Source organism: Lampetra planeri, chromosome 63 (genome assembly GCF_965212315.1).
Source record: "Lampetra planeri chromosome 63, kcLamPlan1.2.h2, whole genome shotgun sequence".
NCBI lineage: Eukaryota > Metazoa > Chordata > Hyperoartia > Petromyzontiformes > Petromyzontidae > Lampetra > Lampetra planeri.
Window position 1 is genome coordinate 3,776,714 of NC_136169.1, and position 26,754 is coordinate 3,803,467.

At 54.6% G+C, this 26,754-nt stretch overlaps 1 protein-coding gene across 1 annotated transcript in view; it reads right to left on the reverse strand.

Moving 5' to 3' along the window:
• Positions 1-9,286: 9,286 nt before the first annotated feature.
• LOC144736795 (cadherin-2-like) overlaps positions 9,287-26,754 on the reverse strand; it is a 32,730-nt gene continuing 15,262 nt past the window's right edge. The window contains exons 4-16 of the mRNA XM_078619434.1: positions 23,803-23,947; positions 23,162-23,322; positions 22,047-22,181; positions 20,908-21,093; positions 18,508-18,666; positions 17,998-18,092; positions 17,582-17,724; positions 16,470-16,715; positions 13,712-13,954; positions 12,420-12,550; positions 11,384-11,500; positions 11,065-11,138; positions 9,287-9,347 (exon numbers count right to left, since the gene is read on the reverse strand). Coding sequence (XP_078475560.1) covers positions 9,341-9,347; positions 11,065-11,138; positions 11,384-11,500; positions 12,420-12,550; positions 13,712-13,954; positions 16,470-16,715; positions 17,582-17,724; positions 17,998-18,092; positions 18,508-18,666; positions 20,908-21,093; positions 22,047-22,181; positions 23,162-23,322; positions 23,803-23,947 — 1,842 coding nt within the window. The 3' untranslated portion in view covers positions 9,287-9,340. The remainder of the gene's footprint in view (positions 9,348-11,064; positions 11,139-11,383; positions 11,501-12,419; positions 12,551-13,711; positions 13,955-16,469; positions 16,716-17,581; positions 17,725-17,997; positions 18,093-18,507; positions 18,667-20,907; positions 21,094-22,046; positions 22,182-23,161; positions 23,323-23,802; positions 23,948-26,754) is intronic.

Consider the following 26,754-nt stretch of genomic DNA (forward strand, 5'->3'; position numbering starts at 1 on the left):
GGCCACGTACATTTCCCCGCATGGATTACCATGTGCATGGCTTACCATGTGAATTGCTTACCATGCGGGGAAATGTACACGTAGCAAATGTGGAGGGGGGAAACCGGAGGACCCGGAGAAAAATCCACGCGACCACGGGGAGAGAGACACACAACGTCCAAATATACAGCAGACGACAGGATCGAGATCGAACCCACGACCTCCTGTAGACCAGGCGAGGTAGTTAACATCTCCTAGCCACCGTGATGATGATGAGAGAGAGACGCAAACTCCAAATATACAGCAGGCGTCAGGATCGGGATCGAACCCACGACCTCCTGTATACCAGGCGAGGTAGTTAACATCTCCTAGCCAATGTGATGATGACGATGAGAGAGAGACACCACAAACTCCAAATATACAGCAGGCATCAGGATCGGGATCGAACCGAAGACCTCCTGTAGACCAGGCGAGGTAGTCAACATCTCCTAGCCACCGCAGCGCCCCTTAGCCGTGGCCGAGAATATAACTCGGGAGTACAGCTGTGCAGTGTGCTAACCGTTGCGCCACCGCTCCCCGTATAGCCCTAACAGACTGTCGGGGCAAATGCTGTTAGCCAACACCGGCACACGAGGGGGCGGGTGGCAAACGTCACGCCCGACCGCCTTTGTCTCCCCGATGCTGATGTCTGACATACATCGCACCAGGTACTCATTCAAGGCTGAGTCGCTTTGGGGGGGGGGGGGGAAGCCCAGGGCGACCGGTTCTGGTATTTTCTGCTCCAGATCCGATGTCTGGAGCGCAGTGCAGCGCTAATCACTGCACCACCGCTCCATCCACGCAGTAACACGTTCACTCAACGCACGCACGAAAGACAAAGGTCACCCTTATAGCCTTCACAGACAGGTGTCCTTCTGGACACGTGTGGAAAAAGAGCTTCACTGCTCATCGGATTCCTTCTGCAGTCAAAATTAAGATTAGGGGCGAGTGCTGTTAACGAGCTGCACCTGGGGAGTGGGTGGCCAGCACCACGCCCGGCCGCCTTTGTCTCCCGAGTGGCGGTGTTTACAAATCCCACCAGGTACGTATTTGATGCTCAGTCGACCTAGGACCGGTTCAGATCAACGTCACGGGTGTTGGTCCGTGAGCGGGTCGCCGGGTTCGTAGCGCAGCGCGCTAACCGCTGTACCGCCGCTCCCCACTTATGCAACAGGCGCACATCCAAAGGGAAAACCCATCAAGAGTATGCACGAGTAATGACAGTAGAGTCTACCTGCGGTGTGAGGGGACTAGTGGCCACGGGAGGTAATGACAGGGGAGTCAGCTGTGAGTGAGAATGGACTAGTGGCCACGGGAGGTAATGACAGGGGAGTCAGCCTGCAGTGCGAATGGACTAGTGGCCACGGGAGGTAATGACAGGGGAGTCAGCTGTGAGTGAGAATGGACTAGTGGCCACGGGAGGTAATGACAGGGGAGTCAGCCTGCAGTGCGAATGGACTAGTGGCCACGGGAGGTAATGACAGGGGAGTCAGCTGTGAGTGAGAATGGACTAGTGGCCACGGGAGGTAATGACAGGGGAGTCAGCCTGCAGTGCGAATGGACTAGTGGCCACGGGAGGTAATGACAGGGGAGTCAGCTGTGAGTGAGAATGGACTAGTGGTCACGGGAGGTAATGACAGGGGAGTCAGTTGTGAGTGTGAAGGGACTAGTGGCCACGGGAGGTAATGACAGGGGAGTCAGCTGTGAGTGAGAATGGACTAGTGGTCACGGGAGGTAATGACAGGGGAGTCAGTTGTGAGTGTGAAGGGACTAGTGGCCACGGGAGGTAATGACAGGGGAGTCAGCCTGCAGTGCGAACACCACTCGCCATGTGTGTGTAGGCGTGCGTGTGTGCGTGTGTGTGGGTAGGCGTGCGCGTGTGTGTGTGGGTAGGCGTGCGTGTGTGTGGGTAGGCGTGCGCGTGTGTGTGTGGGTAGGTGTGCGTGTGTGCGTGTGTGTGGGTAGGCGTGCGTGCGTGTGTGCGTTTGGGTAGGCGTGCGCGTGTGTGTGTGTGTGCGTCCTGCAGTGCGAAACGTCTGCAGAAGTCAGTGTGTTGGATGATGATGATGGTGTTGTGAGAGATCGCTCTCCGCTGTTGCTAGAGGAGAGCGACTGCCGCCAAACGCCCCACAGAGGCCGGTCTCGACATCGGCAAGTCCACTCAGCTCCACATTCGTCTGTGCCACAAGCAGCTCTCTCCATCACCTTCACCAGCCCGCGCCATGCTCTGTCGGATGACGCAACTAACACGTGGACGAGGGAATGCTTGGAATGCAGGGCACTGGGCTACTGTGAGTTCACCCAGTGGCACAACCATCATAGAGCTGTCAAGCCACACGGGTTTCCCCCACCCCCCCCCCCCCGTATTCTTGGACAGGGAAATTGAGTTCGGAGGTCCATACGGCATACAGCCGTTTCAATACGGGCAAAAAAATGTTCATAACAATTTGTGTTTCTCCCTTGTGATGGAACTTTGTAGGATGAACGTTGAGATTGATAAGGGGTTGACAGGGACACACTCGTGCCGCACAGCAACCAAGGGCATGGGTTCGATTCCCGACTTGGGCACCCTTGCTCTGTGTGCAGTTTGTGTGTCCTCTCCCCCCCTGTTCTACAGAGTGAGTGGAGTTTGTGTGTTTTCTCCCCGTGTTCTACAGCGTGAGAGAGTGAGAGGAGTTTGTGTGTCCTCTCTCTGTTCTAGAGTGAGAGTGAGTGGAGTGTGTGTGTCCTCTCTCCCCCTGTTCTACAGAGTGAGTGAGTGGAGTTTGTGTGTTCTCTCTCTGTTCTAGAGTGAGTGAGTGGAGTTTGTGTGTTCTCTCCCCCTATTCTACAGAGTGAATGGATGTTCTACAGAGTGAAATATCCCCCGTATAGCCTTAACAGACTGTAGGGGCAGGTGCTGTTAGCGAGCACCTATGAAGGCCGGAACGGCACACGAGGGGGTGGATGGCCAGCACCACGCCCGGCCGTCTTTGTCTCTCTAGTAGCGATGTTTACACACCGCACCAGGTACTCATTTGAGGCCGAGTCGGCCCAGGACCAGTTCAGATAATCGTCACTGATGTTGGCCGTGAGCGGGAATCGAACTACCGCTCCCCACACACAACAACAACAACACACAACAACCACGTGTATTATGGATGATATTTCTTCGCGGAAGCCCTCCTTACGCGTTAAGCGCGGATGACTTTGCGCCGGTTAATCGGTCGTGGTCGGATACGCGGCGGTACATCGTCACGTGAACGGATCGTGAATCCGTACCCACGCGTGAGCTGCCACGCGTTCGCCGCAGACGTCAATCCACTCACTCATCAGGGCCACTGGCCACCCACGAGGGCTTGAGCAGGGTCAGTCCCGGGAAGTGAACAATAGGTCCTCTTCATAATCAACGTTTTTGGGTTTAGATCGCGTTATTTATAAATGTGTCGTAACCCTCCACCACCCGACACGGCCAATCAGTAAAAAAGTGTCACGTTGACAAAAGACAAATAGTTCACTGCTTTAGCCCACCGGTGTGTTGAAGCGTGAAACCACAACATTTTTAAAATTGAATAATATTGGTCGCGAAAGCCTACGTGTTAAACTGAATAGGTCGTCTCCTCGCTCGGCTGGCAGGAAGCGCCCCGCAACTTCGTTCCCGGTATTTGCTCGCTCGCGAAGTTGGCCGCCACCTGGCGTCGCAAAAACCACGACGCATCAGGCGACACTTCGAATCAGAGGTCGCAAACGGGTTTTGATTCTTTACCCGTACCCGGCCGCACCGGCCGGGTACGGGAGTACCCGATTGCGACCTCTGGGATGAAGCCATGTTGCAGGCGCGGGTGGGTTGATTCTAGGAACTTGAATTGTGAGAAGAGACAAGACGTTGGGAAATGAGTGACAAACGGTGACTCACCAGTGACTCACGGCCTACCCGTACCCGGCCGCACCAGGGTCGCAAACGGGTACCCGTACCCGGACGATCGGTTAGCCGGGTATCGAGTACCCGGTTGCGACCTCTGGTTCGAATACAGACGAGGCCACGCGCGCGTGCGTCTTGCCGGAGTTTGACAACTGGAGGACCCGGAGAAGAATCTACGCGACCATGGGGAGAAAGAGACACGCAAACTACAAATATGCAGCAGCAGGCGTCTTCAGGGTCGGGATCGAACCCACGACCTCCTGTACACCAGGCGAGGGAGTTAACATCTCTTATCCACCGTAATGATGATTGATGATGAGAGAGAGACACGCAAACTCCAAATATACAGCAGCAGGCATCTTCAGGGTGGGGATCGAACCCACGACCTCCTGTACACCAGGCGAGGGAGTTAACATCTCCTATCCACCGTGATGATGAGAGAGACACGCAAACTCCAAATATACAGCAGCAGGCATCTTCAGGGTCGCGATCGAACCCACGACCTCCTGCACACCAGGCGAGGTAGTTAACATTTCCTAGCCACCGTGTCAAGCCTCGCGCCTTGCGAACTTCACGGGTGGGTTCGGAGGCCCTCTCCTGTCGTGGTGGTCGTGGAGGAGGAGGCTCGTGAAGGACGCTCCTTGGCAGTTGGAGGCAGTCGCCCTCCAACAACAACGGAGGGCGGAGGAGCGACGCTCACAACAACGAGCGTGAGCGCCGGGTGGCTAAAGCACAGCAAGTTGGCACAGTAGGGGGCACAGGTGGTGCATCAGCCAGTCATCTCGGTCATCTCAGTCAGTCGACCCGTGGCACCTGGGTCTGCCCCGTGACCTCCTGCCAGCGGGCGTTCGACACTTCACGTGGCCTCAAGGTGCACATGGCCTGGCACAAGCGTCGTGGTGACGTCACCGCCACTTAGTGGCGAATGGCGGTTGTTGTAGGTGGTGGTGGTGCTGTAACCGCCACCACCAGATCCGTCACCGCCTCCCTTCCACCGGCTCCAGTTTCGGGTCAGATCGACAGCCCCGGGGGGGCTGGCAAAATCCCCCCCATCCCTCCCCTCATCCCCCTCCCCTATCTCCCCATTCCCCCTCTCCCACTACCTCCCTTCCCCCACCACCATCCCCCTCCCCCATCCCCCACCCCCCCTCCCCCCCGTGCCGTCAGATCCGCGGTGTCACCCCGAGGCAAGAGGCGTGTCCGGTTTTTCGAGATTTGACCGAAAAGCAAAAAACAAACATTTCAGAAAATAATATTAAAATAGCAAAAAAAATAAAAATAATCACGCACGGAAAATCCACGTCGCGAACAATCACTGTCATCGATAACCGTGGTCGATCCACTGCTGGATGCATACTGCCTCGGTGACGATTTATCCAACAACATTGTGTACTGTGTGTGTAGTGTGTGTGTGTACTGTGTGTGTACTGTGTACTGTGTGTGTACTGTGTGCATTGTGTACTGTGCGTCTAGTGTGTGTAGTGTGTGTACTGTTGACTGTGTGTGTACTGTGTGTATTGTGTACTGTGTGTACTGTTTGTGTGTACTGTTTGTGTACTGTGTGTGTACTGTGTGTGTGTACTGTGTGTACGTACTGTGTGCGTACTGTGTGTACTGTCAGTGTGTACTGTGTGTGTACTGTGTATTGTGTACTGTGTGTGTACTGTGTGTACTGTGTGTGTGCGTACTGTGTGTGTGTGGAGCGGTGGTGTCGCGGTTAGCGCTACGCTGCGCTACAAACCCGGCGACCCGGGTTCGATTCCTGCTCAGGGCTGACACCGGTGACGATTATCTAAACCGGTCCTGGGCCTCCCCTAGGTCGACTCAGCCTCAAATTGGTACCTGGAGCGGTGTGTAGAAAGGCGGCCGGGCGTGGTGCTGGCCATCCACCCCCTCGTGTGCCGTGCCGGCCTTCATGTGCTCGCTAACAGCACTTGCCCCTAACAGTCTGTTACAGGCTACACGGGGGATCTTTGTCTTTGTACCGACTGTATCTATGTTGAACTTCTTTCGCACCGTACGTCGCCAACCGTGCTAAATCGGAGGTGCGGGCCGAGGACAACAAACGAAACGCACGACAACGCAGTTGTAAAGAAATTGAGTTTATGTAAAACAGTGTGCGCGCGCTACTGGGCAGGTAACTGTCACACACACAGGTAAAGTTACACACACACACAGGTAAAATTACACACACACACAGATCCAACATTGCGTGTGTTTGTGTGTGCTACTGGGTAGGCAAGCGGCCTCGTGCATTGTGGGCATTGTGGGTCACGTGCACAGTGGCGATTACATTGACGGGCTGAATGAAAATAGGATTTTTCCCCTTTTTTCTGGCAACAAAACAGGTGCTAAGGGGCCGTCCATAAATGACGTCACGCGATTTTGGTCGATGTTTTACTCCCCCCCCCCCCCCCGACGTCACAAAATGTCAGACCCCCCCCCTCAAATATGACGTCACAAAGCTCTGCCCCCCCCCCCCCCAAAAAAAATTATAAAACATGCTTCAAATCGCTTTAAACTATTGTCATTGTAGTGCGTATTTAATGTGGCGCTGCACTCTGATGTTGTAGGAGAAAACATTTCTTAAAAAGTCTATTTAATTAAGTAGAACGTGTTGTGTATATTTATTTAAAGTTGCGCATTTTGATGTGACGTCACATTTCTCAACACCCCCCCCCCCCTCGTTACACATCGTCACAAATGTCTGACATCCCCCCCCAAGGTGCGTGACGTCATTTATGGACATGCTCTGATAATTAATATTTGCATTGTCTTTGAAACCGATTGGTCCACACCAGAGACAGCTTTCTTTTGAGCCTCGTCTCAAAACGGTGTTAGACCAGAGGTGTTTTGTTTGTATTCTGACCACAAGCATTGTGGTTAATGCAGACACGATTCCCTGTAAAAGGTTTCAGTTTGGTGTTTTAACATCTTAACACCTATTCTGACTCACTGAATATTTGAACTTTAAAAAAAAAAAAAAAAACTATTTTAAAATTAAAAAAAATGTAAAAAAAAATTACTCCCGGCGACGATTCGGACAACGGCCCTCTTCCATCGCAGCCGTACGAGATGGCCCATTTTGTTCGTAAGGCCCCAACGTTTTTATCGAGGAACGCATCGAGTTAATTTATTGTTTGAAGCCGACGATCAATAATAGTGGAATACAGCCACAGCAGAATCAGTGCCGGATCCATTATCCTAGCAGCAAAAGTCGCTACAAATGTAACTACGGGCCCCACACTTTCAAGGGCCCCGCGCTAAATGCTTTCAAGCTATCGATTCCAGTCCCGTGATTCTGCACTTGTTCTATTACTACAGTACTATACCGCCTTCGACTTTTATGAACGACCGGGTGTTTAAGGTTAGCGATTTGGCGTATTATCTGGCTGTATGGCAAATGAAAAAAATACAATTACTTTACTTTGCAATTTAGGACCCCTTTATACCATCATGCTACAGGCCCTGCACTAGCTTCATCCGGCACTGAGTGGAATACAGCAACAGCAGAAAATATCTCAATGTTTACTACACACCACACCAGGTACTCTTTTGAGGCCGAGTCGACCTAGGGGAGGCACAGTATCGTTTCAGATGGCGGTTGTTTTGTGGGTGGTGTTGGCCATGAGCGGGAATCCAACTCGGGTCGCCTGGTTCGTCGCGCTCACCCACTTAAGCCATCACCATCCACAAAACAACCGCCATTCGCTACTAAGTGGCGGTGACGTCGTCACGGCGCTGGTGCCAGGCTACGTGCACTTTAAGGCCGTGTGAAGTGTCGAACGTCCGCTGGCAGGAGGGTCACGGGACAAGACCCAGGTGCCATGGGTTGACCGATTGAGATGACTGGCAGATGAACCAGCTGTGACCCCTGCTGTGCCAACTTGCACACACACACACACCCTCGCACGCTCCCGTGTCTACTACATCATCACAGGCAGAGCGCTGAAACGTCAAATTTTCGCCGGTGTTGCAGCCACCTTCCCAGACGCCACCTTCGCAGACCCCTCCACCAATGTGGACCACAGAGGAGACGTCGCGCGAGAAAGTCTACGATTTTTTTTATACAATCCAGGTAAAAATTAGAGTGGGGGGGGGTATGACAACTTTAGCTCCAGTAATTTGGATCATTCGGAAAAATGTACTCGCGATCACCGTTTCAAAACCGTACAACGGACCGATCCCGCTTGCCGCTGAATCTCAACTTCTCCCGAAACAGCGGCGACCGCGTACGGTACAAGAACAGCCCGGCGCTCCGCCGACTCGTTCCACCATCGAACGGAATGCACAGTACGCGAGCGGAACGCACGGTACGCGAACGCCGGTACGCGAACGCCGAGAGATCGCGACGAACACCGCGACAAAAACACACGGCGGAAGGTTTGTCGTTTACAATCTGCACCCCAAGCAAGATGCGCCAAGGAGGAACGGAATATTCGCCAGTACCCGGGACAAACGGAACAAGTGGCAGTGACGGACAGGAACGGAATAACTGTCAGTGCCAGGGAGAAATGGAACAAGCGCCAGTGTCTGGGAAGAAGGGAACAAGTGCTAGTGATGTGCAAGAACGGAACAACAGTCAGTGCCGGCGAGAAATGGAACAAGCGAAAGTGTCTGGGAAAAAGGGAACAAGTGCTAGTGACGGGCAGGAACAGAACAACAGTCAGTTCCGGGGAGAAATGGAACAAGCACTAGTGGTGGGGAGGAACAACAAGTACTAATGTCTGGGAAGAAGGGAACAAGCGCTCGGGCAGCAGGAACACGTGGGGTGAGACGAGACACAGGACATCTACAAGTTGACAATGACATTTCTAAAGAAACATTTTACCTTTTTACTCAACATTGCCCCCCCCCCCCCTCCCTTTCCACCTCCCCCACCAACCGCGAAAAATTATCAGGACCCTCCTGAAAACAAAAGTCTCGAGACTCGGCGAGGCTCGGCGATTAAACGAGCGGCACGAGCGAAGCGGTAACAGACGCGCACCAGTCGACCCTTACACCGCAGTCGTTTGAAAACAACGCGTTCTGCTCGTAGTTAATTGGCGGTCAATCCCTGGCTTGGAGTAGAAGTGGATATCACAGAGCTACCTCCGAGATCAACTTTCTTATTCTTCTTCAATTGATACTCGACACACAATAGAGGGAAGAACGTTCCCGCGCTGCCATACGAGAGTAACAAGAGAAACACGCGTCGCGTGAGAACGACTCGCTGTTCTCCCCCAGAGAGACCCGTTTAAAAATCCCGAAACCCACGAGCTTCAAAACAACGAACGGAATCTTCGGTCGACGTTCTTGATCCTTGGCTTCGTAGTCACCAGACCCCCACCACCCCCCGCCCACCCGCCACCCCCAGCCCACCCGCCACCCCCCGCTCTCCTCTCTCCTCGCTCGCTCCTTCCTCCATTCGTTTTCAGTTATTTACATCCTGTTGAGAAATGGACCAACGGAGCGAATGTTTTCACGCGGTGGCTTTTTTGGCTGACCGTCGAACGGCAACGGCGGCGATTTCAGGCGCGCTTGCGCGGCCGTCTGGAACGCTCTTCCTTCCGACATTAAGAAGCCACTGGGAGCTACGACACTTTTAAATCGAGATTGAAAAGTAATTTCTTTAGAACTGTCTTTCTGACAGACCTGTTCTTCACCTGAGGACGGCTGCTTGCCTTGTGGCCGAAACGTTGTGAGAATTATTTTATTATGTTTTATTTTTATTATTTTATTATTTCCATTCTACGTGACTTTGCCGAAAGAACCAAGAAGATTCTTTAGAACTGCTTTTGGTATTCCCACCCCGCCCGCACCTCTGATTAGCACGGTGGGCTACGTACGGTGGTGCGAAATTCGGGAATATTCGGAGATGCGAGGTACGGATCCTGCTGCAACACTCGGGGGCGCGGTGCGCCACTGCCCGTGGCATTTGTGATGCTAGGGGCGTTTGTGACGCTAGGTGAGTTTGTGATGCTAGGTGAGTTTGTGACGCTAGGGGCGTTTGTGACGCTAGGGGCGTTTGTGACGCTAGGTGAGTTTGTGACGCTAGGGGTGTTTGTGACGCTAGGTGAGTTTGTGACGCTAGGGGTGTTTGTGACGCTAGGGGTGTTTGTGACGCTAGGGGTGGATGTGGCGCTAGGGGTGTTTGTGACGCTAGGGGTGTTTGTGATGCTAGGGGTGTTTGTGATGCTAGGGGTGTTTGTGATGCTAGGGGTGTTTGTGATGCTAGGGGTGTTTGTGATGCTAGGGGTGTTTGTGACGCTAGGGGTGTTTGTGACGCTAGGGGTGGATGTGACGCTAGGGGTGTTTGTGACGCTAGGGGTGTAAGTGATGCTAGGGGTGTTTGTGATGCTAGGGGTGTTTGTGACGCTAGGGGTGTTTGTGACGCTAGGGGTGGATGTGACGCTAGGGGTGTATGTGACGCTAGGGGTGTTTGTGACGCTAGGGGTGTTTGTGACGCTAGGAGTGTATGTGACGCTAGGGGTGTTTGTGATGCTAGGGGTGTTTGTGATGCTAGGGGTGTTTGTGATGCTAGGGGTGTTTGTGACGCTAGGGGTGTTTGTGACGCTAGGGGTGGATGTGACGCTAGGGGTGTTTGTGACGCTAGGGGCGTTTGTGATGCTAGGGGCGTTTGTGATGCTAGGTGTTTGTGACGCTAGGGGTGTTTGTGACGCTAGGGGTGGATGTGACGCTAGGGGTGTATGTGACGCTAGGGGTGTTTGTGACGCTAGGGGTGTATGTGATGCTAGGGGTGTTTGTGATGCTAGGGGTGTTTGTGATGCTAGGGGTGTTTGTGACGCTAGGGGTGGATGTGACGCTAGGGGTGTTTGTGATGCTAGGGGTGGATGTGACGCTAGGGGTGTTTGTGATGCTAGGGGTGTTTGTGATGCTAGGGGTGTTTGTGACGCTAGGGGTGGATGTGACGCTAGGGGTGTATGTGATGCTAGGGGTGTTTGTGATGCTAGGGGTGTTTGTGATGCTAGGGGTGTTTGTGATGCTAGGGGTGTTTGTGACGCTAGGTGAGTTTGTGACGCTAGGGGTGGATGTGACGCTAGGAGTATTTGTGACGCTAGGGGTGGATGTGACGCTAGGGGTGTTTGTGACGCTAGGGGTGGATGTGACGCTAGGAGTATTTGTGATGCTAGGGGTGTGCCCACCTTGCATGTTGTTTAACCTTCGTCGTGGTAATCGTCTCGGTCGTCTCAGCCCAGCCGTTGTTACTCCACCGGCCCTGAAAGCAGAACATCATCATCGTCGCCATCATCATCATCATCGTCGCCATCATCCTCATCATCGTCGTCTTCATCATCGTCTTCATCATTGTCGCCATGATCATTGTCATCATCATCATTTTCGTCGTCATCACTGTCATTATCGTGATCATCATCGCTATCGTTATCGTCGTCTTCATCATCGAGGTCGGGTGGGGGAGCGGGGCGGGGGGGGTGGTGGTGAGGTGCAGGGCGGCGACCTCACCGAGTTGGTGTGACCGCTGTCCCCGTTGACCGAGCCGTCGTCCATTAACTCCAGGCGGCCCTTGTGGACCCCGGGAGTCGTCGCCTCCACGTCGGCCTCCGTGAACATCGGCACCACCTGCAGGAGATGGACAGACGGTCGAAGCAAGGGAGGGAGGGGGAAGGAGGGAGGGGAGGGGGAAGGAGGGAGGGGAGGGAGGGGACGATGGTAAACCGTCTGTCCGAGTTCCTGCACTGTCCATCTGCTCTGTTAGGCGGTCAACCCGGCGATCGCCCCGGAAATGACCCGGGGCCTTGACGCAACGCGGCAACGTTGACCCTTCTCACAGAAAGCCGCTGCCGCCTATCGGGTCAAGGGTCGTTCCCCAGAGGCTCCTCGTGACCTCGGAGACTCGACTCCAACGCTCCACAGGCTGTCGTCCACCAAACGACAGCGCGCGTGCTCGCCGCACGGCAGAAAATCATCGCCGCCCCCCCCCCCCCCGCAGGCTCCAAACCAACACGAGGCTACCTCGTGACGCACAGGGATAGCTGCCACCGGAGGCGCCCTAGGCTCGACCGCACGGCAGTAAATCGCCTCCCTACCAGCTTCAAAAACCAACGCCCGCTTGCACACCGGGTGCCGAGTCACATTGTGACGCACAGGGACAGCTGACACCGGGGGGCACCCCGATCAAACACGCTGAGAACGCGATGCGACCTTAACCCATTTTTCCCCGGTCCGACGACATTATCACGTTGATTTAAATTCATGGTACCGAGGCTCCCACAAAGCCATGCGCGTGGGAGGGCGGCTTTAATCGGACACAACTCATGGTCGTCAACATCATCGTCGTCATCGTCGTCGTCATCAACATCGTCGTCATCGTCGTCAACATCATCATCGTCATCATTTCCATCTCCGTCGTCCTCGTCAACATCATCATCATCGTCGTCATCATCGTCGCCACCGTCGTCATCGCCATCTCCATCGTCAACGTCGTCATCATCGTCATCATCATCGTCGTCGTCGTCATCGTCGCCACCGTCGTAGTGACCTTGTCGTGCTCCTTGCCGCCCTCCTCGTTGTATTTGACCAGGGAGCTGAGGCCGGCGTTCATGCCGCCAAAGTCATCCAGGTGTAGCAGCCGGGGCTTCTGGGAGCGGCAGAAGAGGCAGCACAGCAGCCCTAGTGGAAGGCGTGGGAATTGGAGGGGGTAGCAGAGATGGAGGAAGAGCGTGAACGATTTTGCGCGGTAATAATAATACTGTCATTTTATATGGCGTCATTCATGCTCATAGGATGCCTAGCAAGTGAAAACCACCACGACAACCAAGAAAAATCTAAAATGAATCAACAAATTTAGAAATGGCACCGAGACGAAAAAGAAGCAACGGTTCCACCCAGCAACCGCACACGAGCCGGGTTCATCGATCCACCTCCGCCGGCGGACGTTTCCTTCGGACGCATGCCAAACGTTCCAGCGTTGTTCCAGCGTTCCCGCTTTCCTTGGCTGCCAAAAGCGTGTCCTTCCTGCCGCCCGTGCCACGGCGCAGCGTGCCGCCCAATCCCACGCGGTTCTCACGCCGCGTAGGCTCCACTTCGACGCGGCTCGACTATTGCGACTCGCTACTACTACACTCTACGGGACGTCTGACAAATAAAATAAAAACCATTAGCAAGCTGCGGCGCGTGACGCACAACCACGGCGGCACGTCGTCGTGACGGGGTCACCGCAAGACGCGACGGGGTCACCGCAAGACGCGACCGTGTCCGTCCGTTGCCGAAACGAAGGCGTCGCTGTAGAGGTCGCGCCCGTTACACACGCCACACAAAGCAGGGGTGGTGATAGGGGTTGAGGTAGTGATGTGATAGGGTGGTGATAGTGAGAGGGGCGAGTGATAGTGATACAGGTAATGGGGTATTGAGAGTGATAGGGGTAGTGATAGTGATAAGGGTAGTGATAGGGGTATAGGGGTAGTGATAGTGATAGGGGTATAGGGGTAGTGATATTGATAGGGGTAGTGATAGGTGATAGTGATAAGGGTAGTGATAGTGATAGGGGTAGTGATAGGGGTAGTGATATTGATAGGGGTAGTGATAGGGATAGGTGGTAGTGATAGGGTTTGGCCTGGTCGTAGCCGAGGCAGGGAGTAGCAGCAGTAGCAGGATGATCATGCAGGGCTAGGAGCGGTGATGGCGGCGGGGGGGGGGGGGTTTAAAAGTCGGGAGGAGGTGAAGCTGCAGGTCGTCGCCGTTGTGACGATGACCGCTCTCCGTGCGCCGCAGCGGGAGTCGGCTTCCGGCGAGCGGGAGGGGAGAAGCGAGAAGGAAAAGCGTCCGTCTCACCGAACAGCAGCATGGCGAACACGGAGAAGAGGATGGCGGCGAGGGCGTCCCAGCCCAGGCCGATGCCGCCGACCGAGTCGCCGGAGCAGGCCGAGCCCTGCAGGAGGCCCCCGCAGCGGCACACGCGAATCGGCACGCGCCGCGGCTCGCCCAGGCCTTGCTGGTCGCGCACCAGCACCGACAAGTTGTAGTAGCCAGGCGACAGCATGGCCGTCTTGAGGGCGAGCACCGCTGAGTCGGTTCCTGTCGGTGCCGCGGGGTGGGGGGGGTCACGGTGAGGGGTCACGGTGGGGTCACGGTGGTGACGATCGTTCGCCCGCCCCGGCGTGTCGCGTCGCTCGCCGTTCGGGCCGTGTCCGGGAAGCGCGAAGGTCGACTTGGGCCTACGGTGCGGCCTAGCGGCTCGACGCATGGCCACGGGGCGTTGAGCCGGTGACGCTGTCTGCGTGCTGTGTGTACACGTGTTGTGTGTGCACGTGTTGTGTGTGCATGTACACGTGTTGTGTATGCGTGTACACGTGTTGTGTGTACACGTGTTGTGTGTACACGTGTTGTGTGTGTGTACACGTGTTGTGTGTACACGTGTTGTGCGAACACGTGTTCAGTGTGTGTGCGTGTATACGTGTTGTGTGCGTGTGCAGTACACGTGTTGTGTGCGTGTACGCGTGTTCTGCATGTGTATACGTGTTGTGTGTGGGCGTGTACATGTGTTGTGTGTACAAGTGTTGTGTGTACACGTGTTCAGTGTGTGTGATTGATCACGTGTTGTGCGTGTACACGTGTTGTGTGCGTGTACGCGTGTTCTGCATGTGTATACGTGTTGTGTGTGTGCGTGTACACGTGTTCTGCATGTGTATACGTGTTGTGTGTGGGCGTGTACACATGTTGTGTGTACGTGTACGCGTGTTCTGCATGTGTACACGTGTTGTGTGTGTGCGTGTACGCGTGTTCTGCATGTGTACACGTGTTGTGTGTGTGCGTGTACGCGTGTTCTGCATGTGTACACGTGTTGTGTGTGCGTGTACGCATGTTCTGCATGTGTACACGTGTTGTGTGTGTGCGTGTACGCGTGTTCTGCATGTGTACACGTGTTGTGTGTGCGTGTACGCGTGTTCTGCATGTGTACACGTGTTGTGTGTGTGCGTGTACGTGTGTTCTGCATGTGTACACGTGTTGTGTGTGTGCGTGTACGCGTGTTCTGCATGTGTACACGTGTTGTGTGTGTGCGTGTACGCGTGTTCTGCATGTGTACACTTGTTGTGTGTGCGTGTACGCGTGTTCTGCATGTGTACACGTGTTGTGTGTGTGCGTGTACGTGTGTTCTGCATGTGTACACGTGTTGTGTGTGTGCGTGTACGCGTGTTCTGCATGTGTACACGTGTTGTGTGTGTGCGTGTACGCGTGTTCTGCATGTGTACACGTGTTGTGTGTGCGTGTACGCGTGTTCTGCATGTGTACACGTGTTGTGTGTGTGCGTGTACGCGTGTTCTGCATGTGTACACGTGTTGTGTGTGTGCGTGTACGCGTGTTCTGCATGTGTACACGTGTTGTGTGTGTGCGTGTACGCGTGTTCTGCATGTGTACACGTGTTGTGTGTGTGCGTGTACGCGTGTTCTGCATGTGTACACGTGTTGTGTGTGTGCGTGTACGCGTGTTCTGCATGTGTACACGTGTTGTGTGTGTGCGTGTACGCGTGTTCTGCATGTGTACACGTGTTGTGTGTGCGTGTACGCCTGTTCTGCATGTGTACACGTGTTGTGTGTGCGTGTACGCGTGTTCTGCATGTGTACACGTGTTGTGTGTGTGCGTGTACGCGTGTTCTGCATGTGTACACGTGTTGTGTGTGCGTGTACGCGTGTTCTGCATGTGTACACGTGTTGTGTGTGTGCGTGTACGCGTGTTCTGCATGTGTACACGTGTTGTGTGTGCGTGTACGCGTGTTCTGCATGTGTACACGTGTTGTGTGTGTGCGTGTACGCGTGTTCCACGTAACGCAGACAAATGACGATTCCCGTCAGTCTATCACTAACAATTTGTATTTGACCAGCTAAGGCCCACCGAGCTACGTAACTGTTTTTCAGAAACGACCTGCCCACAAACGATAGCTCAACGAAGTGGCTCATCATCATCATCATCACGGGGAAGTGTAAAGCAGCCAAACACTCAAAACGCATGAGGACGTCGATTCTGGGGGAAACCGGAGGGACCTTGAGAAAAATCCACGCAACCACGGGGAGAGAGAGAGAGAGACAGAGACACGTGCAAACTCCACTCGCAGAACAAGGGCCCTGAGTTGGGAACCGAACTCAGGTACCTTGTTGCTACGAGGAGGCACAGGTGTCGTCACTGTGTCGTCACTGTGTCGTCACTCTGCCGCCCATGCCATGCAAGACGCTCCCATCACCGCGCCATGCCGTGCGGTCCTGCTCGATGCTGTGCTGTCAATTGCTGTTGCTGTTCCCTGTGGGTGCAGTGCTGTGCTGTGCGGTGCAGTGCGTTGCTTCGCACTACTGCACAATGCATTGCTGTGCTGTGCAGTGCGTTGCATTCCGTTGCTGCTTCGTGCTGCGCAGGTCAGTACTGGACTTTGCTGCCCCGTGCCGTGCATTGCGTTGCTTCGTGGTGCTGTGCAATGTAGGAAGGTGCTATGCGTTGCTGTCCAAGTGCTGCTAGATGCAGTGCATTGCTGTGCGGTGCTGTAGACTGCTGCGGCGCGTCGTGCCGTGCGGTGCCGCGGGGGTGGGTGGGGGCGCCTTGCCGTTCTTCCGCAGGTCCCAGCGGTCCACGGTGCCCGCGGGGTCGTTGAGCAGCTCGAAGGTGAAGGGAGCGCCGTTGGGGACGGCGTCGGCGTCGGTGGCCCTGAGCACCACCGGCGCGGTGGGCGAGGACGCGTCCTCGGGGAGGCACGCGTGGGCGCTGCCCGGCACCGACACCACCGGCACGTTGTCGTTCAGGTCCTTCAGGTAGATGTTCACGGTGGACGTGCCCGTACTGGGTGGGCTGCCTGTGGTGCGCATGGGGAAGGCGGTGGGGGCGGCGGTGGTCGCGGCGTTAGCGCGGCTAACGGCTAACACCGGTGGACGGTTATCTGCACCGGTCCCTGGGTCTCGTCCGAGGTCGACCCACAACATCGCGATTGCAAGTGCGGCGAGCCATCCATTACATCCCTTTGGCACGACATGTGTGTACATGTTGAGATCCGGATGTGTGTGCGCGTGCGTGCGAGGAATACAGCAGGTAGCGGTGGCAAAGCGGTGAGTGCCCTGCGGGATACACAGCGAGAGACGCAGCGAGTTGACACAGTGAGAGACACAATGAGAGACAGAGACACACAGCGAGAGACAGAGACACAGCGAGAGACACACGGTGAGAGACAGAGACACACAGCGAGAGACACAGCGAGACACGGTGAGAGACAGAGACACACGGTGAGAGACAGAGACACACGGTGAGAGACAGAGACACACGGCGAGAGACAGAAACACACAGTGAGACACAGAGACGCACAGCGAGACACACGGTGAGAGACAGAGACACAGCGAGACACACGGTGAGAGACAGAGACACAGCGAGAGACAGAGACACACAGCGAGACACACGGCGAGAGACAGAGACACAGCGAGTTGACACAGTGAGACACACAGTGAGACACACGGCGAGAGACAGAGACACACAATGAGAGACAGAGACACAGCAAGAGACAGAGACACACAGTGAGAGACAGAGACACAGCGAGTTGACACAGTGAGACACACGGCGAGAGACAGAGACACACAGCGAGAGACACAGCGACACACGGTGAGAGACAGAGACACACGGTGAAAGACAGAGACACACAGCGAGAGACAGAGACAACGCCGGGCACCGCACCGTCCTGGATGGCGAGCACGGTCACGGTGTAGGTGCCATTCTTGACGAAGGGCGACTCGCGGTCCATGCTCGCCGTGGCGGTGAGGACGCCCGTCGCTGGCTCCACGCTCACCCAGTGCGCCGGGTCGCTCGCGATCTGGTACCTGCGTGCGACGGCACCTCCGATCAGCGCGGTCAGCTACGTACGGCGCGAAAGAAAGATCTACGTCCGTCCGTAGCGGGAGACGCTTGAATACCGCGCGGCTTACCGCTCGCGGTTTGACCTATCGCGGGGCAACCTCTGTGTGTACCGACTTACCACGCCCGGCCGCTTTTGTCTCCCCCTCGTGCACTGTACCGGCCTTCATAGGTGCTGCTGCTTGCTAACAGCACTTGCTGCAAGAGTCACGTGTTTACGTACGCAGCTGTTTAGTTACCTGAGGGGCAGCCCCTGCTGGGCCAAGTCCGGGTCGCGCGCCACAAGCTTGTCCAGCTGCTTTCCCGGCGCGTTCTGCTCCTCGATGTAGATTTCCTGAAAGGCCCGAGGTCATGGTTTGGGTTTCAAATGTTGGGGCGCCACAGATGGCGATGTGTCAACTTCCTCGCCTGGTATGCAGGAGGTCGTGGGTTCGATCCCGACCGTGATGCCCGCTGTTTTTCGTGTCTCTCTCCCCGTGATCGCGCGGATCATTCTCCGGATCCTCCCGTTTTCTTTTCCCCTCCACGTTTAGAACCGACATGGCGCGTTTATTTGGCTGCCGTACATTTCCACAAGATCACAAGCCACTTCGTTGATCTATCAGTTGTGGTGGCCAGTGTCGCGTCTGAAAAAAAGCAATTCGGCTCAGTTGGGGCCTTACCTGATAAGATAAAAAATAAACACTTCATAGTTCGCCGTGAGAAACGGCTATACCTAATAAATGAACTTAAAATAAATGAACTTGAACCTTGGGGTTGGGGGTGAAGGCCGGAGGCTCGTCCTCGTTGGTCACGCTGATCTCCACGGTGGCCGTGCGCTCCGTCTCCGAGGAGGGCCCCACGAACGGCACCTCGTTGGCCACGGCGATGACCAGTGTGTAGCGTTCCTTCACCTCGAAGTCCAGCGGCTGGCGGGGGGGGGGGCAGCACGAGTTTAATTCGTTCCGATTTCCCTCATCGTCACTCCCACTTCCTGTGTCGTCATCCTCACTTCCTGCATCGTCATCCTCACTTCCTGTGTCGTCATCCTCACTTCCTGTGTCGTCATTCTCACTTCCTGCATCGTCACTCCCACTTCCTGTCACTGTCACTTCCACCGGATGCTGTCCAGAAGATGCTTCGCGTAGTCTCAAACCTGAACTGTCGCCCCGCATCTAATCGCTGCTCAACGTGGATGCAAGGACTGCTGTGAGTGGCCGGTGCAGTCGTTTGTGAACATCGGCACTGGGGAGACAAAGGCCGCCAGGCATGGGTGCCGACCGCCCACCCACTCGTCGGTTGCGCCGTATGAACCTTCAAAGGTGCTACCAGCTAGCAGCCCCCTGCCCCAACGGTCTGGATGCGTTGGGGATTTTTGTCTTTGAGGAGCTAGGTGGGTGAGTGAGTGCATTATTGAGTGGGTGAATGAGTGGATGAGTGAGATGGAGGGTGAGTGGGCAAATGATTGGGTGAAACGGTGACTGAGTATAAGACTCAAGTTTATTTTGTTCAACAAAGTGAGAACTTAAGAGACCAGGACAGAGTCCCGTTTTTGAGAGTGAGTGCATGAGCGGGTGAGCAGGTGAGCGGGGGAGTGAATGAGTGCGTGGGCGAGTGACATGGTGAGTGAGATGGTGGATTCGTGTGTAAACAGTCGAGTGAGCGAGTTTATGTTTCAAGTTGATTTTATTCAACCTCACAAGAAACTCAAGAGACGCGGCGGTGGCTAGGAGATGTTAACTGCCTCGCCCGGTATACAGGAGCTCATGGGTTCGATCCTGACCCTGATGCCTGCTGTATATTTGGAGTTTGCGGTGTCTCTCTCATCATCATCATCACGGTGGCTAGGAGATGTAAACTTTCTCGCCTAGTATACAGAATGTCGTGAGTTCAATCCCGACCCTGACGCCTGCTGCTGTATATTTGGAGTTTGCGGTGTCTCTCTCATCATCATCATCATCACGGTGGCTAGGAGATGTTAACCATCTCGCCTTTTATACAGGATGTCGTGGGTTTAATCCTGACCCTGACGCCTGCTGCTGTTTATTTGGAGTGTGCGGTGTCTCTCTCATCATCATCATCACGGTGGCTAGGAGATGTTAACTATCTCGCCTATTATACAGGATGTCGTGGGTTCAATCCCGACCTTGACGCTTGCTTGTGTAATATACGACTCTGGACCACGATGTCTGTCCCAGTGTCCTTTATTATTCGGTTCGTGCTGTACACCCACACGGCTGTCTTGACTCGGTAGCTTCTCCACGGTGCTGACTCCAATGTCGGCCCGATCCACAACAGCAGCTCCGCTGCTGTTTCTCTCACACAGCCCCCCCAACGGCTGTACTCGCTGCTGCTCTTCTCCCTCCGCAGCTCTCGCAGCTTCTTGCTCTCTCTCTCTCTCTCCGCAGCTCCTCCTGGCAGCCACACCGCTGCCTCTAACACGCAGCCCTCCTGGCTGTCTCCTCCCCAGCTGCACACCACTCCGCAGCTTCCTCTTATCTTCGGGGTTGGCTCCCGATGGCCGTCGGCGCCGCCCCTCTCCACACTCGCCCCCGTGGCCTCTCCACACTCGCCCCCGTGGCCTCTCCACACTCGCCCCCGTGGCCTCTCCACACTCGCCCCCGTGGCCTCTCCACACTCGCCCCCGTGGCCTCTCCACACTCGCCCCCGTGGCCTCTCCACACTCGCCCCCGTGGCCTCTCCACACTCGCCCCCGTGGCCTCACTCTTTTCCGCTCACACCCCGACTGCCTTCCTCTTCCGGTTTACCCGCTTAAAGCCCCGAACCTTTCACCCACGTCACCTGGCTCCGCCTCCTTGTGACGTCACATCCGGAAGGTCGCTTTCGCCCGCATTACACTTGTATATTTGTGAGTTTGCGTCTCATGTATTTTTCTCTAGATCCTCCGGCGGTGCTTTATTCCCCTCCACAATTAAGAATCAACGTCATCTCGCGTTCAAGAGTATTTCTCTGCTGCTATACATTCCCACTTCGTTGAGCACCCCATCAGGATTCGAGATCAGAGGCGGAGGAAATCAGTAATCAGCCACTTAGCATGTGACTAAGGAATTGCAATATGTGTTGTGTATTACTTAATAGACTCAGCGCAGCCTGGAAGCGTATTATTAAGTAATCATCGTCGCTGGGGGGGGGGGGGGGGGGCTACGCACCTTGACCACCGTGACGGCTCCGCCGTTGGTGTCCGGCACAGAGCGCACGGCGAACTGGGCATGCTCGTCGCCGGCCACGATGCGGTAGACGGCGCGCCAGTTGGGCGAACCCGACTGGTCCCGGTCCTTCACGGAGAGCCCGGCCACCGTCACGTCTCGCTTGTTCTCCATCACCTTCCCTACAACCTGGTGATGGCCAACGGGGGGGAGGGGGGGGGGGGTTAGAGGTTTGCAGGAAGTGGGGAAGACAATGCGGGAAAGACAATGCGGGAAAGACAATGCGGGAAATCTCAATGACGATGCGGGAAGTGGGAATAACGTCTCAGGAAGTCGAAAACGAATTAAACACGTGCGGCCCCCCCCCGCCAGTCGCTGGACTTCAAGGTGAAGGAGCGCTCCACGCTGCTCGTCGCCGTGGCCAACGAGGTGCCGTTCGTGGGGCCCTCCTCGGAGACGGAGCGCACGGCCACCGTGGAGATCAACGTGACCAATGAGGACGAGCCTCCGGCCTTCACGCCCAACCCTAAAGGTGGCGGACGAGCGGGGGCAGCCGCGACGCCGTTTCTCACGGCACGATACCTAAAAAACTATAAAGTGTTTATTTTTTTCTTCTTGGTTCTTTCGGTAAAGTCACGTAGAAGGGAAATAAAATAATAAAAATACAAAATTATAAAATACAATTCTCACGACGTTTCGGCCACAACGCAAGCAGCCGTCCTCAGGTGATGAACAGGTCTGTCGGAAAGACAGCGTCTGAATGAACACCACCAAGCTTGGCAGTGTATATTTAAGCTGGGTAAGAGGGGGAAGGGCGCCTTGACAAAGGAATTTGCATATCAACAGATGAATTTAGCATATTTATGGAAAATGCAGATACGGGATTAGTCACTACTTGTGGAATGCGTAGGAGGTGGGGGGGGTCTCAAAGTCATATTATGCCCGTGCATTATGTAGGATTAGCAGCAACAAAGGGAGGAAGTGTGGTTAGCAGTAAAAAGGAATTTTAATAGTAAAGAGATACAGCAGCGAAGGTAAGGCCCCAAATGAGCTATGCAGCTTTTCTTATGTTAAAAGAATTAACATAGTGCCTTATCCCACCCACCCCAGCCCCCCCACCCCACCCCCCCAAACCCACTCACCATGGTGGCATCGAAGACGGGCCAGTTGTCGTTGATGTCGTTGAGGCGGACGGTGGCCGTGGCCGTGGCGGAGAGGCAGAGCGGCGCTCCCTGCAAGTCTCTGGCCTTCACCACGAAGGTCACCGTCTCTTGCAGCTGCGGGCGGCAAGTCGCACCACAGCGTGGGCCATCAAACCATGCGGTGTTTGTCTAGGGCAGTTGATGGCGGGGCGGGTGGTGGTGGTGGTGGTGTGCGTCTACTCCAGGGGTGGGGAAGCTTTTTTCTGCCAAGGGCCATTTGGATATTTGCAACATCATTCGCGGGCCATACAAAATCATCAACTTAAAAATTTGCCTGTTAACTTTGGTCAAACATTTAATTAACTCAACCCCTAATGCGATGGCTGGAACTGCTTCTCTTTGGCGAGGCGTGTGATGATGTTAGCTGGTATTGATGATGTTGCTGCTACTCGCAACTGCTTTTCCAGGTTTGCTCCTAGATTTATTGAATTTCGAGTCCCGCCTGCGGTTGCCTTGGCAGGGCCACACTAAATGATGTTGCGGGCCTTATACGGCCCGCGGACCGGACATTCCCCACCCCTGGTCTACTCGCTGGGCCTGCACGCGTGTGAACGATTCCCAATCAAGAGTTTGTGTTCGTACAGGAGGAATCCGATGAGCGATAGAGCGTTGATAGTTGTGATGACTTCATAGCCGACCGTATTGGTCACCCCGTGCCTCTTATAAATCTCAACGTTCATCCTACAAAGTCCCCTCACAAGGGAGAAACACAAACAGGCGTTATTCCTTTTTGTGCCCGTATTGAAACGGCTGTACGCCGTATGGACCTGAAAAACTCAATTTCCCTGTACAAGAATACGGGGTGAACCGTCTGGGTTGACAGGCGTGATGTCTTCACGCGTCTTCCAGAAAGGCAACCTTTCTCTCCTAGCTCATGACGATGGCGACGATGATGATGACGATGGTGGTGATGATGATGATGATGACTACGATGATGACCATGAGATAATGATGATGACCATGACGACGATGATGACGATTGCGAAGATGATGATCATGACGATGAAGACTACTACGATGACGACGACGACGACGGCGGCGGCGGAGCCTCTCACCTCTCGGTCCAGGTTGGCCAACTGAGTGGTGACCACCCCCGTTTGGGCGTTCACGAGGAATGGGTTTCCCGGCGGTTGGGACTCGATGGAGTACACAACCATCGCGTTCAGTGTGTTGGGGTCGTCCGCGTCCGTCGCGTTCAGACGCATCACGAATGTGCCTGCACCGCCGCCGCCGTCGTCACCATCATCAACGAGAATATCATCATTAGACATCGGCATCACCATCATCACCCGCGCCTCCGATTAGCACGGTTGGCTATGTGCGGCGCGATAGACGCTCAACATCCATAAATCATCATGCACGTCTCATCGTGAAGAGCAACATTGCCACCATCAGCATCGCTATCGTCATGAATATCATCATCATATCACCATCATCATATAATCGTCACCATCATCATCATGTATATGACAATGACCCCCGAACGAGTCACGTGACCTACGATCCCTACATGTGAATCCCGAACCAGTCACGTGACCTACGATCCCTACACGTGACCCCTGAACCTGTCACGTGACCTACAAAACATCCACGTGATCGCCGAACCAGTTACATAATCACGTAATCCCCCCCCCCCCCCCGACATCTGCCCGTGACCCCCCCCCCAACCCCCCCCCCCCTGCATTCGAGGCCTCACCCGCGGGGCTCATTTCGTCGACGGTGCCGCTCAAGGACGACAGGACGAAGATGGGGGGGCAGTCGTTCTCGTCCTCAACGTCCACCACCAGGTTAGCCGGTTCTTCCACATCGGTCATGGAGCGATCCATCGCGTGCACCGTCATCTGAGGGGGAAGGGGGGGGGGGGGTCCCGGAGGGTCGCCGGGGTGGACGATGGGAAGGGGGCAGGGGGGGGGTTGGGGATGATAAGGGGTGAGGTAGCGGTGTTTAATGTCTCCACGGTCGGCTACGCACGCTGCAAAAGAAATTCAACTTACATCTCGCTACGGTGGCGAGATGTTAACTACCTCGCCTGGTATACAGCAGGTCTTGGGTTTGTGTGTTCAATCCCGACCCTGACGCCTGCTGTATATTTGGAGTTTGTAGTGTCTCTCTCCCTGTGTTGATCGCGTGGATTTTTCTCCGGGTCCTCCGGTTTTTGCTTTCACATTTAGAATCAACGTCGCGCGTTTAGAGTGTTTGGCTGCTGTACATTTCCACGTGATAAGCCACTTCGTCGAGCTATCATTTGTGGCCAGGTCGCTTCTGAAAAAGAGACGTGTCGCTCAGTGAGCTTTTCCTCGTAAAATAAAAAGAGTTTATAGTTTATTATTACTGCTACTGCTACAGTATTATTCTCGTGATTTTACTCGTTTAGCCAGGAAAGCCTCCCCGAATCTCAAGACTCTTTTACAGGAGGGTCCTGTCCCGTTTTCACAGTAGAGAGGGGCGATGCTGCTGCTGCTGTGGGTGAGATGCCAATCGAATAACTGGCAGCTGTAAATTTCTACACGACGAGCCAATTCGTTAAAACTATTAAACTAAAACTTTGTATTTTCCAAGGCAAAGCGCACTGAGCTATATGGCCTTTTCTTTTTAAATCCTTTATATTAAGTTCGCTTGCTTGCGCGCTTACGACCGTGCAAATCTTTCGGTCGTTTTTTAACCCACTTCCCGTGATCCAATCGAGCTGACATTTTGCACACAGACTCGTTGTGCGTGACAATTAATTTTCGTGAAAAATGTTACACTTTTTAGGAAAAATGTAATTATATTTAATTACCGATTGCTTAATGGTGGCAGGCAATCATCTGACCCATAGGTAGCAGCCATCTCAAGCCAGAGGACGAGAGGACTCTAGCCGCCATGCATATAAAGGATTTATAGTGAAAAATTTTGTTTTTACGGGTTAATTTTTCAGAAGCAAACTTGCCACAAATTAAAAGCTCAAGTGACTTATCACGTGGAAATGTACAACAGCCACAAACTCTCAAAGCACACTTCTAAATGGGGAGGGAAAAACAGCAGGACGCGGAAAAAAATCCACGCGACCACGGGGAGAGAGACACGCAAACTCCATATAGCTTGCAGCTCTTCCCCCGCACGTCCGATTAGCACGGTTGGCTACGTACGGTGCGAAAGAAGTTCAACATGCAGTACATGCGTACAGGCGTCAGGATCTAACCCATGAACCTCCTGCATACCAGGCGAGGGAGTTAACATTTCCTAGCCAATGTGATGATGATTAGAGACACCGCAAACTCCAAATATGCAGCAGGCGTCGGGGTCGGGATCGAACCCACGACCTCCTGCATACCAGGTGAGGTAGTTAACATCTCATAGCCAATGTGATGATGATTAGAGACACCGCAAACTCCAAATATGCAGCAGGCGTCAGGGTCGGGATCGAACCCACGACCTCCTGCATACCAGGCGAGGTAGTTAACATCTCCTAGCCAATGTGATGATGATTAGAGACACCGCAAACTCCAAATATGCAGCAGGCGTCGGGGTCGGGATCGAACCCACGACCTCCTGCATACCAGGTGAGGTAGTTAACATCTCATAGCCAATGTGATGATGATTAGAGACACCGCAAACTCCAAATATGCAGCAGGCGTCAGGGTCGGGATCGAACCCACGACCTCCTGCATACCAGGCGAGGTAGTTAACATCTCCTAGCCAATGTGATGATGATTAGAGACACCGCAAACTCCAAATATACAGCAGGCGTCGGGGTCGGGATCGAACCCACGACCTCCTGCATACCAGGCGAGGTAGTTAACATCTCCTAGCCACCATGATGATGATGATGAGAGACACCGCAAACTCCAAATATACAGCAGGTATCGTCATCGTCAGGGTCGGGATCGAACCCATGAACCTCCTGCATACAAGGCGAGGGAGTTAACATCTCCTAGGCATCGCGGCGCCCCACACCACGGAACTGTGGCGGTAATCTGCCCCAGTGGTGACCCCCGTGAGTGGCGCAAAACACGGAGCACGCGTGTTGGGGTGGCAGAGGTGTGGGTTGATGATGAATGGGCGGTGGCTCTCCGTAGACGGTTGGAAACCGTGGATTTAATCAGTTGCAGCCTTCACTCAAAGAGGGTGGGGAGGCAGTGTCACACCCACACACTCACACACCCACACACACACCCACACACTCACCCACACCCACTCACACACTCATCCACACACAACCACTCACCCACACTCACCCACCCACACACAACCACCAACCCACACACAACCACCAACCCACACACACTCACCCACACACACACACCCACACACACCCACCAACCCACACACCCACACACACAACCACACCCACACTCGCCCACACCCCCACACCCACCCACACACTCACCCACACACTCACCCACATACACACACACACACTCACACACACCTACACCCCCACACCCACAAACACCCCCACACCCACCCACACCCACCCACATCCCACACCCACCCACACCCCCACACCCACACACCCACACACTCACCCACACTCACCCACACACTCACCCACACTCACCCACACACACCCACATCCACCCACACACACACCCACCCAGACACACACACACACACCCCCACGCCCCCACACCCCCACCCACTCACCCACACACACCAACCCACCCAC